The sequence below is a fragment of the Zeugodacus cucurbitae genome, chromosome 3 (assembly GCF_028554725.1).
Source record: "Zeugodacus cucurbitae isolate PBARC_wt_2022May chromosome 3, idZeuCucr1.2, whole genome shotgun sequence".
Classification (NCBI taxonomy): Eukaryota; Metazoa; Arthropoda; class Insecta; order Diptera; family Tephritidae; genus Zeugodacus; species Zeugodacus cucurbitae.
The window spans coordinates 23,668,373-23,680,389 of record NC_071668.1 but is presented as its reverse complement, the minus strand read 5'-3'; the positions used below and the strand labels follow the sequence as shown (position 1 = coordinate 23,680,389).

Genomic DNA, 12,017 nt, shown 5'->3' with positions numbered 1-12,017 from the left:
GCACCATTTTTGCTTTTTTTTTGGTTTTTATTGCGTGCGCCTTTTTGTCTTTTTGTCAATTTGCACTGCACCAGCCGCAGTAAAGTCATTACAATGATTTATGACAAAGGCAAAATACAAACAAGAAAGCTTCATACTCTTTCATATATGTATATACGCATGCGTAACAAAAGCGACAATGGCAAATTTATAAAGACGACAGGGAAAAATTGGAGCTTTGCCATGGAAGACAGATGATGTTAACGGTTTCAGGTGGGATTTAGAGTTGCGGGTTTAAGTAGTTTATGCGCAGCGCTCTGATGAGTGTGGAAAGCGCGAAGTGCGAAAACGACAAACTTACTTAAATGCTTAATTACTTAAGGACTTTTGTGGGCGTTTTAATCTGTTGTAAGCGAGGCCTCTATACAAGTTTGATAACCGAAATACATATTCCAAAATACTTCCACTTTCAAAGCAGTAAGGAGCTTATTCTCGATTGTCGCAAGTTAGAATTTAAAGAACGAAAAATATCTTTTTTAAAGAGTTTATATAAAATTTAAGTAATCAATAATCCTCAATATGAGCCTCTCAATAGGAATATAAAATGTTTAATAAACTTATTCGTATTTTAATTACTGTATTATTACTTCATGGTTGGGTAATGGAATATCTATTCCATCGTCATCGATTGGGGAATCGAGTTCGCCATCTCCTGGTGTTGTACTTTCACTGCCATTCAGCAGGTCGGAGAAGTGTTCCCTCCATAATCCCAGTACGCTCTGGACATCCGTTACCAGATTACCTCCTCGGTCCCAACATGATAATGCTCCGGTCTTGAAACCTTCTGTAAATCGCTTGATCTTGTCATAAAATTTTCGAGCATTACCCATGTCGGCCAGCTTTTCAAGCTTTTCATATTCACGCATTTCGGCCTCTTTCGTTTTACGTCTGCAAATGCGTCTCGCTTCCCTCTTCAGCTCTCGGTCCCATCCCGCACGTGTTGTGGTCGTTTGCAACGTTGCGAGCTAGGCAGTCTGTTTTCTCTCCGCTGCGAGACGGCATTCCTCATCGTACCAGCTGTTTTTTTTTTTACTTTTCGTAAAGCCAAAGGTTTCGGTTGCAGCGGTACGCAGTGAGTTTGAGATGCCGTCCCACAGTTCCCTTATACCGAGATGCTGATGAGTGCTCTCAGAGAGCAGGAGTGCAAGTCGAGTAGAAAATCGTTCGACTGTCGGTTGTGATTGCAGCTTTTCGACGTCGAACCCTCCTTGTGTTTGTTGACGGGCGTTCTTTGCTGCACAGAGGCGAGTGCGTATCTTTGCTGCTACTAGATAATGGTCCGAGTCAATATTTGGTCCTCGGAGCGTACGTACGTCTAAAACACTGAAGACATGTCTTCCGTCTATCACAACGTGATCAATTTGATTACGCAACTAGATTCAAAAAAGTCTTGTTTAAAAGATCCCAAATTTGTTTTCGTTAATTGACAATTCGTTCCCCTAATTTATCTAAATTCAGGTATCGTCAAATAGTTTTCGGTAAGGTTTCTCGAATTTCTTATTATTAGCATTCATTTTGAATTTTTTAAAGGTGGCAACACTCTTCAAAAATATCTTATTTCGTAGAGATTTCTCTTACGTGTATTATATAATAACGTTTTTCTCATGCATATTTCGAAAATTGACGTTTTACACCTCCAAAAACATTGTATGCAGTTTTATAGAGAACCCGATTATGGCGATATCAGACTAAACTTTCTCGAGCTATAAGAATGGATAAATAATATTAATATTTCAAAAATCGAGAATATTTTGTTTCCAGTATTGAAGTTTTATTTTTCGAAATTCGGCATTTACTCTTCACACTCCAAAACGCAATAATTTCAATTTCGAAAATATATATTTAAATTTTCTTCTCTTCTTCGGATAAACCCAATTCTAAAATACATACGACTATCTGGAGACTTCGAAACCGCATATGCTCAATTTCGAAAATCAAAAGCATATTTTCAATTTTTGTAGAATTTGAAACTCAATTTCGAAATTTCGGAAATGCGAAAGCATATATATCCTTTTTGGAGACTTTTAAATTCTTTAAGCCCTATTACGAATTCAAATGTTTCATGCTGGAGACTACGAAGTCCAATAAACCCAATTTCGAATTCGGAAAGCATATATTTATACTTTGATATGGAATATACTCTATTTTAATAAAAAAAAATCAATTTTGAAGACTTCGAAACACACATAAATTAATTTCAATAAAGAGTCAATCTCCAAAGAGTACATATACATTACTAATATAATAATATATATTATAAGTACCCGTAACAGCACCCTCTAACACCTCTATTACATGTACATAACATAAAAGCTCTGCAATTTCCATAACAACTGCAAATTATTAACAAACAAATTGAAATCTCTCTACATGTCACATTTAAATAAGCTTGTTTACGACATTCTTTACGGCTGAGATAATGCAGATACATATTTAAATCGATCGCCCCTGCTACTTAACATAGATATGATCAGTCAACTAATTTTATGGCATATCCGCTTTTGCGCCGTCATACGAAAGGTTGCAAATGCAATAACAAAATGAATGAAGTGAAGTAGAGTAATGCATGCCAGCGGTCACTTGAGTCACAGGCACACAATAACTCATGTGTATGAATAACTGTGCAATATAACAGTACACAAGTAAAGACACGTTTACGTGAGTTGCATGCAGTTCAATACTTTCAATTAATGGCGGATTAGACTCTCATATAGATACATACTCTCAGACTCGTATAATAGAAAATGCTCATGTTCGCAGTTAATTATCCCACATGCGATCGAGCGACTGGCGCGACTTTGTCTAGCATGTTGCCATACTTATATATATATATCGCAGATAATGTGTTTATTTATTTATTATTGTTGCTTGTTGTTGTTGTTGACGGCATGTACTCACATTTTGCCATTAAAAATTTCCAATTATTATAGTTGATTGCAAATTAGCATTATTTGCTTAACTCGTTACACGCCGCAGCAACAACAACAGTAATAACAACAACACCAACGCGTCTAATCTCAGCTCCATTAATTGCATTTTTCTAACATTTTTTTTCACTCCACTTGCAGGTGTCGGCCAGCGACCCAGATTGCGGTGTTAATGCAATGGTCAATTATACGCTAGGCGATGGTATCAAACAGCTCGCCGAATTCGAGGTACGCTCTGCGACAGGTGAAATATGCATAGCCAGCGAGTTGGACTATGAGAAGCGTAATTCGTATGAGTTTCCAGTGATAGCAACCGATCGAGGTGAGTGCGCCGCAGATATTTATTACTTAATTTGAAATAAATTTTAAACATTTATTTTTTCATTGAAATATTTATTTTTTTATTTTTTCACTCTTCCTCACAGGTGGCTTGAGCACCATAGCGCGCATCAAGATCCAACTGACCGATGTCAACGACAATCGTCCCGTTTTCTATCCGCGCGAATACAATGTGTCGTTGCGTGAGACGGCTAGCGCCAGCGCGGCGACCGCACCCATTGTCGCCGTCGTTGCTACCGATGCCGATGCGGGCCGTTTCGGCACTGTGACCTATCGCATTGTGGCCGGCAATGAGGCGGGCATATTTCGCATCGATCGCGCCAATGGCGAAATTTTCATCAATCGCCCGAATATGTTGTCGGTGCGCACGCAACCGGTGCATGTGTTGAATATTAGCGCCAGCGATGGTGGTGGCATGCGCAGCTCCACGGATGCATTGGTCTTTCTCAGCATCATTGATGCGACACAGCGGCCGCCGATCTTCGAGAAGCCGCGCTACAGTTATCACGTGAAGGAGGATGTGCCGGGTGGCACAGTAGTTGGTTCGGTGATGGCCACCAGCAGTGATGCGGGTAAGTTTTTTGAGGCGCGCATTCGTGCGGATTGTAAATTATGAAATGCGTTGAGTCTTTTGTGATACCATGGTTGCCTTTTGAACCTAAAAAAACCAAAAAAAAATAAAAATAAAGAGAGATCAAAAAATTAAGGAAGTCCAAAAAGACAAATAAACTAAAAAAAAATTAAAGACATATGCAAAATTTTTATGAAAATATACAAGTTACAGTTACATATGTACATATATTATGTCGGTAAGCGCGCAAATATGCAAAACTCGGCACACACAATGCTTATTTATTAGTTCACTGATTTGGAAATAAATGTCTGCGCTTGTGATGGACAGCTCTGAAGCGCTGCTTTTTTCTCTTTTTTGCCGCTTCTCCGCTTCATTTAGCCTTTGTTTGTTGCACATTTTACCTGCTTTTAAAGCCTCACTGCTCCGAAGAAAGGTAGTGAAAAGACCCAAAAATTGCTAAAAATAATGCGGCGCACATTTAAATAAGCTGAGTTGGCAGTTCCGCAACTGTTAAAGGCGCGCTCATTTGTATTAAATCAAATATATTTGCAACTCATGTGTGTTGCATGCAACAACAAACACATATTTTTGTGAAGATGACTCGACTGCCATTCTGCAGCTCGTTATTTTGCCATTCTTTTGCACATATTTATTATCGCAAGCAGCCTTCATTCAGTCTTGTGATGAAGCCGCGTTGTATACACTGACAACAGGGTTTTCAACAGAAATCTGCACCCATCAACTTCAACAACAACGTCATCATCGTCAAGAGGCAGCACATCAAGCCCGAAATATCTGACAAAGTCCACTATCTTCCCAGCACACACGTTTACGCGCTGTTGTATTGCCGAAATCTCTCGAAATTCGTTTGTTTATTTGGCTTTGTGGCGTATGCAAAAATTCATATTTTTTTGTAACAAAAACAGTTGAAGAAGGTAGAAAATGCTGTGTCCATTTGCTCAATGCTTTATTTCGGTTTTAATTTTCTGCATTTCTTACATTTCATAAAACTTCTTTTAGTATATCTTTAACAATTTGAGCAGCTTTGGTAATACACTTGAATTTTATATGGTAGAAGCAGACTGGATATGGAGATAGATATTTTGTATAAGAAATTGCTCAGCATAAATATTCAGGAATGTTACGAAATATTTCTTTAAATCTAAGCAATAAAATATCACTTATGATCCTAGATTTTTTTACCGTTACTTATGCCACTAGATATGTAGATTTGATTCTAAAGAGGGACTTTAAAACCAAAGTGAAATATCGATAATAGAATCTCATTTTCACTATGATGACCCATTTTATCAAGTAAGTTTTGAGAAAGTTGGTAATAAAGCACATTTACAGCGAATATAATCCCATAAAAATTAGACAAATAGGTCTTGAAATGGATTTTTATAACCTAACCTCAAATTTCTTTAAAAATCAGAATACAATAGAACTTATCTTATCATCAATCTTATACTTATCCCCTAATTATACTTAGTGGGTGTGCTATATTCTCCGGATTTTATTGGAGAAGTACATCCATCTTCATCAAGTTAAAGAAAGGCGCATATAAGAGTTACCATATATTAAAAAAAAATCAAAATAAAATTTTGTGAACCGAATAAGGTAACAGATATATAACCATATTAATGTCTTGCGAAAAAAGTATAGGAATATACCAAGAATGATAGAAGACAAGATTACGACAGGCTGAGCGTTCACGACCAACGAATGGGAATAGGCAACATAAGAATTGTCAAATGGAAAACGGAAAACGGAAATGTGAAACATAGTGTACCAAATTGAATAATGTGCAGATAAAATATCACAATGAACGTAATTCTTAAAATCTTCATTTAAAAATGATCTAATATAATCATGCATATTTATAATTAAAATTATATGTTTTGTTACAAAAAGTTCGCCATTTTGCCAACTTTTTTGTTGGTTGGAAAAGTGAGAAAAAAATCTTTATAGACGACTTTTTTGTACTATTGTTGTTTAATTCCGCCATTGCGGACTTCTTTTTCAAATTAATACATTTTTCACTTAAAATTTTAAATAATAATTAAGCACAAGCCTTGACTTCAGCTCTTTGTTTTGGTTTTATTGTTTTGTACCACCGTGCAATTTTGTTTTGCTCGCGTGTTCGTGGTCGTGAAACTTGTCACTCAACAGGAACTCAAAACTCAAAATAACTAACTGTAAACGCCTGTCGTAATCTTGTCTTCTATCATTCTTGGGAATATACACAATAGCCCGCTTGTGAAGGGTTGCCACCTGTTTGGAAATTTAGATGTGTATTATTCGAAAAATTATTAATTCTTTTATTTGAATAATATTGGTCTCAGAATTTATGTCTGAAAAAGTTGTGCTAAAAATGACCAAAGCAAAATAAAAAAGAAATTAGTTAGTTAGGCTGCCATCTTCTTGAAAATATGTAATTCTAAGTATGCATTAATATTTGAAATTCGAAATCTTTTTCGAAAATTTTCTTATTAGGTCATTGTGCAAGAAAATTTACTAAATAAACAAATACAAATCAATAATTTTCCAAATACTACTAAGTAGCATCCTCTAAGTCTTCTTAAATCTTTAGTACTAGTTCTCTATAATTATTTATAGAAATCTGACAAAAAGCTAAAAAACATTATTAAATACTATAAATACCTTGGCATAATTTACTTACTATTTTTAATATTAACCTCAACTATCTTCCATAGCACTCTTTTTATTATTTGATAACCCCTTTTTAATCTCTCTCCACAGTCAATCGCAATGGCGTTCGCTATTCAATTTACTCTGGCGATCCAGAAGGTTACTTCAGCATTGACGCCATTACGGGCAATATACGCATTGTTAATCCATTGGATCATGAAATGAAACCACAAATTCTACTCAACATACAAGCGATGAGCGGAGATCCACCAGCTTATGGACATACTCAGGTGAGTACTGAACTGAGGAGTTTAATGATAACTAAAAATTGCTGAAAAACAATATTGATTTATGAAGAAAAACCAGCTTCGAAATTTATCTTAGAAATTCGAAGAGCATAAATACCAAACGAAACGTTTTCGAAGTTCTAAGATTAAAAATATATCAAAAAATCAATATCGAAGTTCGAAGATTGGAAATATCGCAAAAATATCGCTTTATATTTTGAACTTCATTTAAACAATACCTCTAAATTTCCTCCCTAGGTCAACATCGACATCGAGGACGTCAACGATAATGCACCCGAATTCGAAACGAACTTGGTACGCATATCCGTGCCGGAAAATGCCGATCTCGAGACCCCACTCTATGCGGCGCATGCGCACGATAAAGACTCTGGCAAAAGCGGTGAGATCACCTACACGCTACACATGATTTCCGCCGATCAATACCAATCAGCAGCCGAACAACAGCAACAACTGTATCTCGGCAATGTCAGCAATGCCGTACAATCGGCGCGTCCAACGCTAAACACCTTTGCTGGCTCACCCACGGGCGCGTTGGCCATACGCAATCGCCTGGCAGCTGCAGGTACAACGGCATATGCTGCTGGTGTTGCCACGCTCAGTAACGCGCATATGGTTGCTGCGGCGGCGGGCCTCTCAGCTGCCGCCATGAACCGTATGACCGCTGTTGTGGCGGTGGAACAGAATCTCTTCGCAATCGATGCACGCTCGGGCCACCTAACACTGTCACGACACCTCGACTACGAGACGGCACAGCGGCATGCGCTGATAGTGACGGCGACGGATGGCGGTGAGCCGCCCTTATCGTCGAACCTCACCATACTGGTGGAGGTGCAGGATGTCAACGATAATCCGCCGATGTTCGAACGCAACGAATACTCAGTGAAGGTGTTGGAGTCGTTGCCGATTAATTCACAGGTAAGCAAAAAGCCAGAAATGAAGCGCAGTAGACTCTCTTGTATTTAAATGTGTGCTTGTGTTTTTTGCGCATGCGCGAATAGGCAGCGCGTTTGCTATGCAGCATCTGTTAGTTGTGGGCATTAGTAGCACGCATTGACAGCTATGCTAATTTCCACGTATATAAACTTGCATTAATTCGATTAACCGCCACTAGAAGTCACGCGAGTTTCGCTGCCATTCGGCAAACACTCGTTCCTTCTACGATATAATTGAATACATATCTGTGTGTGTCTATATACAAAGGTAAAAAATAGTTTTAAGGCTACACATTACTTTATATGCAACTTTCTGCCATGCCACATACGTAAAAATTCAGCTATATTGACGCATGCGCGTGCTTTTGCAGAAAACCTGTCCTTTCTTTTCAAATAGTTTCGCATTTGCTGAACTAGTTTTGTGTATCTAAAAAATCATCCTTCAACTGTCACCGCTTCAGCTGCGTAACCGCATGCCATTCTCGTTGAGGAAAGTTTGCGGAACTTTTCACTCGAACATTCCAAGGGAAATACTTTGTTAATCTTCAGCAATTTATTTATCTTCTTAGTCATTTAATTTTTTGCAAATATTTTACGAAATGCTTAGTAAAAGCGGGTAAAAAATCAGACAAGTACAAAATTTAGCATTGATTCCATATTAGAGAAGTCAAATATTATTCCTTCAATGATATTGTGTATCACTCGCTTCCTCATCAAATCAGATCTAAGTTCCGCAAATTCCGTTTACTTCCATATTTTCATTAATTTGAACCCATTGTAAGAATATGAAATAAACTTAATTCAGAGTTTGTACTTCATAAAAAGTTAGCAGTAAGGACTGAAGCTATATAAATCATTTAATTCGTAAAGATATTTTATAATAATTATTGTTCTTAAAAATGCACTGAATGATTTTGAAAAGATTGATATCAAAGTAAGTCAAACTTTATAAAATATCTAAGCGACTACAAAAATACTATATAGCACCAAGCCTTATTTCTGTTGCTGTTTCTTTCATATGTGGTGCATGTAACAGAAACAGAATATTCGAATATCGAATGAAACTATGCTCTAATCAACTATATTTTGTGCCGCTCAGTACCCTTAATTATTAAATTGAATTCACCTTAATAACACAGGTGCCAAGGAAAAAAAAATATGTACTTAAGTTAACTAAAGTGAGAAGTTCATAGCAGCAGAAATTACCAACATGAGCACATTTGGATCTGTTGACAAAATCTCCACGACAAATTTATAACAGAAATATAAAAAAATGTTTTTAATAATAGTTATAGCGGTAGTTACAGTGAGCTACTTCCATGATAAAAAAATAAACCCATTAGGTGGCGCTGTAGTCAATTTATACAGAAAATTCAGGTTTATAGTCTGATTTTGAGGACATAAGAATTTATTGCGAACTCTGTTAATGGAAAATTCTACCAAGAATCCTAGAAAATATTTTGGAATTTGTTTCTAATCAAGACGGAGTACCATTTCAATGAAGAATCCTACGAGTTTAAGAACTCTAAATTGCTTAGCAATTTTTATGAAAAGTTTTTTATGCCAGAAAAAACTGGACTGATTCTTGAACTGATTGATGATGAAAAAGGTTTTATTCTAAGACTTTAGGTACTTGTATTGAAGTGGAAAGGGAAAGATAGGATGAATACTTATCAGAACCTGCAAGCAACCTTGTAGAGAGCCAAATACACAAATAAGTTGAAGTCTTTGTATATGCGATCATTCATTTACAAATCCAAAGACTCTCACTGTCACATTCTAAAGCACATCAAAGACAATTTCAAGCAACTTTGAGTGATTTATGTATGACAACTGATCTTTTATAGACGTTGCAAAGCAAACAAGTAAATGTCATTACAAAGGTTTAATGGCTAAAAATAAAAAAGGATTACCTAAAAATCAACCAAAATAAATAAATTTTCATTCATTTGCCTCACATAAGTGCATTTATATAAGCCAAAGTCAAAGGCGAAAGAGATGCGCATGCGCAAAGGCTGATTTGCATTTATGTAAATGGCGCCACAAGATGCAAAAATTGCACGCATTGTTGCTGCCACTGGTATGTGTGAGACGCTTTTGAATTATTTGCGGTCTTTTTAATTTTCTTTAAATACCGCAACCACGCTAACCTCCTATTTAGCTCGAAAGTTAACCTCAATTGCGGCTACATATTTATAAAGCTATGTACTTAGCCTTATTAGAGTTAGTCAACTAACTTTCTTCGGCCAGCTAATTTTGGTCATTGCATGTTGCAAGTTGTAGAGAAGCGACATTGTTGCAGCAAGAGCAAACACCCACAAAAGTTAACAAAAAAAATACAAAAATATTTGGATGTTTGTATAAACAGATCGCATTTTCACTGTGACTGGCCGCCAAACAAACAAGCAAGCGATAAAAATTGCTGCCACAGCTGCAACATACTAAATACAGTCCACAAAACGGGCCACACTCACTCACGAGCGAATCGCCTGCGATCTCACCGAAAATCACATAGTAGTTAAAGACACGATTTTTATCGTGCAACAGCGCGGCAACATGCGGCTGCCAGCTTGCCACACACAAATGCGACAGCGACAACAACAACCGCAATGTATAACAAAAGCAGCAACAATCAGCAGCGCGAAGCATGGGAGCCGCGGCGCTGCGGTCAATGGGTTAATTGTGATTTAAAGTAGCAGCAACAACCCCGAATAATCATGGCAAAAAACGAGCAACTGACTGCAACTACAATTACTAGAAATGCTATTGTAACTGTGTAGCGGTTACAACTACAAAAACATTCAACAAAAAAATCTTTGCAAACCAAACAATTTGCATATACGAGCATAGTGAAAGTCTGCAAATCACTTCGAAATCTCGAATGTCCCACACAACACGCTTAATCTCTCCCTCTGTGTTTTGCCCACCTCTAATTAACATTCAAAATGCTCAAAACACTTTTTTCTCTTTTTTCACAGATCCTGCAAGTGACAGCCATCGATCTGGATACCGGCAACAATGCGCGCATCACCTACCGCCTGGTGAGCAGCGCCAACAGCACGCTAACACTCAGCGCCGGTGGTAAGCTGCCAACACCAACGCAGCTACATCCCAGTGGCGGCGCTACGAAGCAACAAACACTTTCCGCCGCCGACGCCGAGTTGGCGCAATTGTTCGGCATCTTTCCCAACAGCGGTTGGTTGTATTTGCGCGGCAGCTTGGACCGTGAGTCGCGCGATCGCTACGAACTCACCATTATGGCCAGCGATAATGGCACACCGGCTGCACATGCACGCGCACGTGTCATCGTCGAGGTGTTGGACGCCAACGACAATGATCCGCGCTTCCTGAGCGCCGCCTATGAGTTTGTCATCGAGGAGAATATGCGTCGTGGCGCACTCGTAGGTGTGGTGGGCGCCACCGATCTGGATGTGGGTGAGAATGCGGAGATACGCTACAGCTTGATACCATCGAATACGAGTTTTCAAGTCAATGCAATAACAGGTGAGTGAACTGAAATTGAGACTTAATTAGTAACATTAGTAAACAGAGTTTGATGAGGTTTAAAACCGTAAGGATTATTCTGCAAACATTTCTCCGACTAATTTGGACTTATACTATTATATAATCGAAAAAATAGGATGCTGTAAGCCTATTCTGAACTGCTAATAGATTTCCGGAATTAGAATTTGTAGTTGTAAATAGGAGGTATTCATTCCATTGTATAAGGATTGGATCAAAAATATTTCGATTCTCTGGGAATGTCCAGTCTATAGACAAAATTAAGCCAAGATCTTTCTTTTTCAATCTATCCAATGATGGACCGACTGCTTCCATACAGTTAAACTGTTCCTTCCACTATTGTACTTAAGGCTTAGTGCTGGGAAACAGAGTAATTAGACTGACACGAAAACAGTTACAAGGTCTAACCTTAGAAACTTAAGTTAGTGGGTTTAGCAATATCGAAATCGGCAGTTTTCTTGAGGAACAGACATACTTGCCTCAGTTTATTAGAGCCTCTGGAGATCGCTTAAGCTAAAATGCATTCTGGTTTTCGAAGTTTCAATGAGGATAAATATATATATAATTTCCTTTAACTCCTATTGGAGCGTAGGGCCAAAACAAAGTTATTAAAGTATTTCCAGTTTTTGGACAAAGATTTTAAATTATTCCAGTTGGAGTTTGCGTTCTTTAGATCTTCATGCTTCAACCATGCGTCGCCAGGAGGTTTTCGGTCTCCCGCTGC

General features: G+C 37.9%; 1 protein-coding gene across 1 annotated transcript in view; it reads left to right on the top strand.

Moving 5' to 3' along the window:
- The window catches only part of LOC105214813 (protein dachsous), a 226,728-nt gene that overhangs the window by 186,026 nt on the left and 28,685 nt on the right, over positions 1 to 12,017 (top strand). Inside the window, exons 3-7 of the mRNA XM_011188472.3 lie at positions 3,108 to 3,288; positions 3,392 to 3,877; positions 6,643 to 6,821; positions 7,077 to 7,754; positions 10,750 to 11,275. Coding sequence (XP_011186774.2) covers positions 3,108 to 3,288; positions 3,392 to 3,877; positions 6,643 to 6,821; positions 7,077 to 7,754; positions 10,750 to 11,275 — 2,050 coding nt within the window. The remainder of the gene's footprint in view (positions 1 to 3,107; positions 3,289 to 3,391; positions 3,878 to 6,642; positions 6,822 to 7,076; positions 7,755 to 10,749; positions 11,276 to 12,017) is intronic.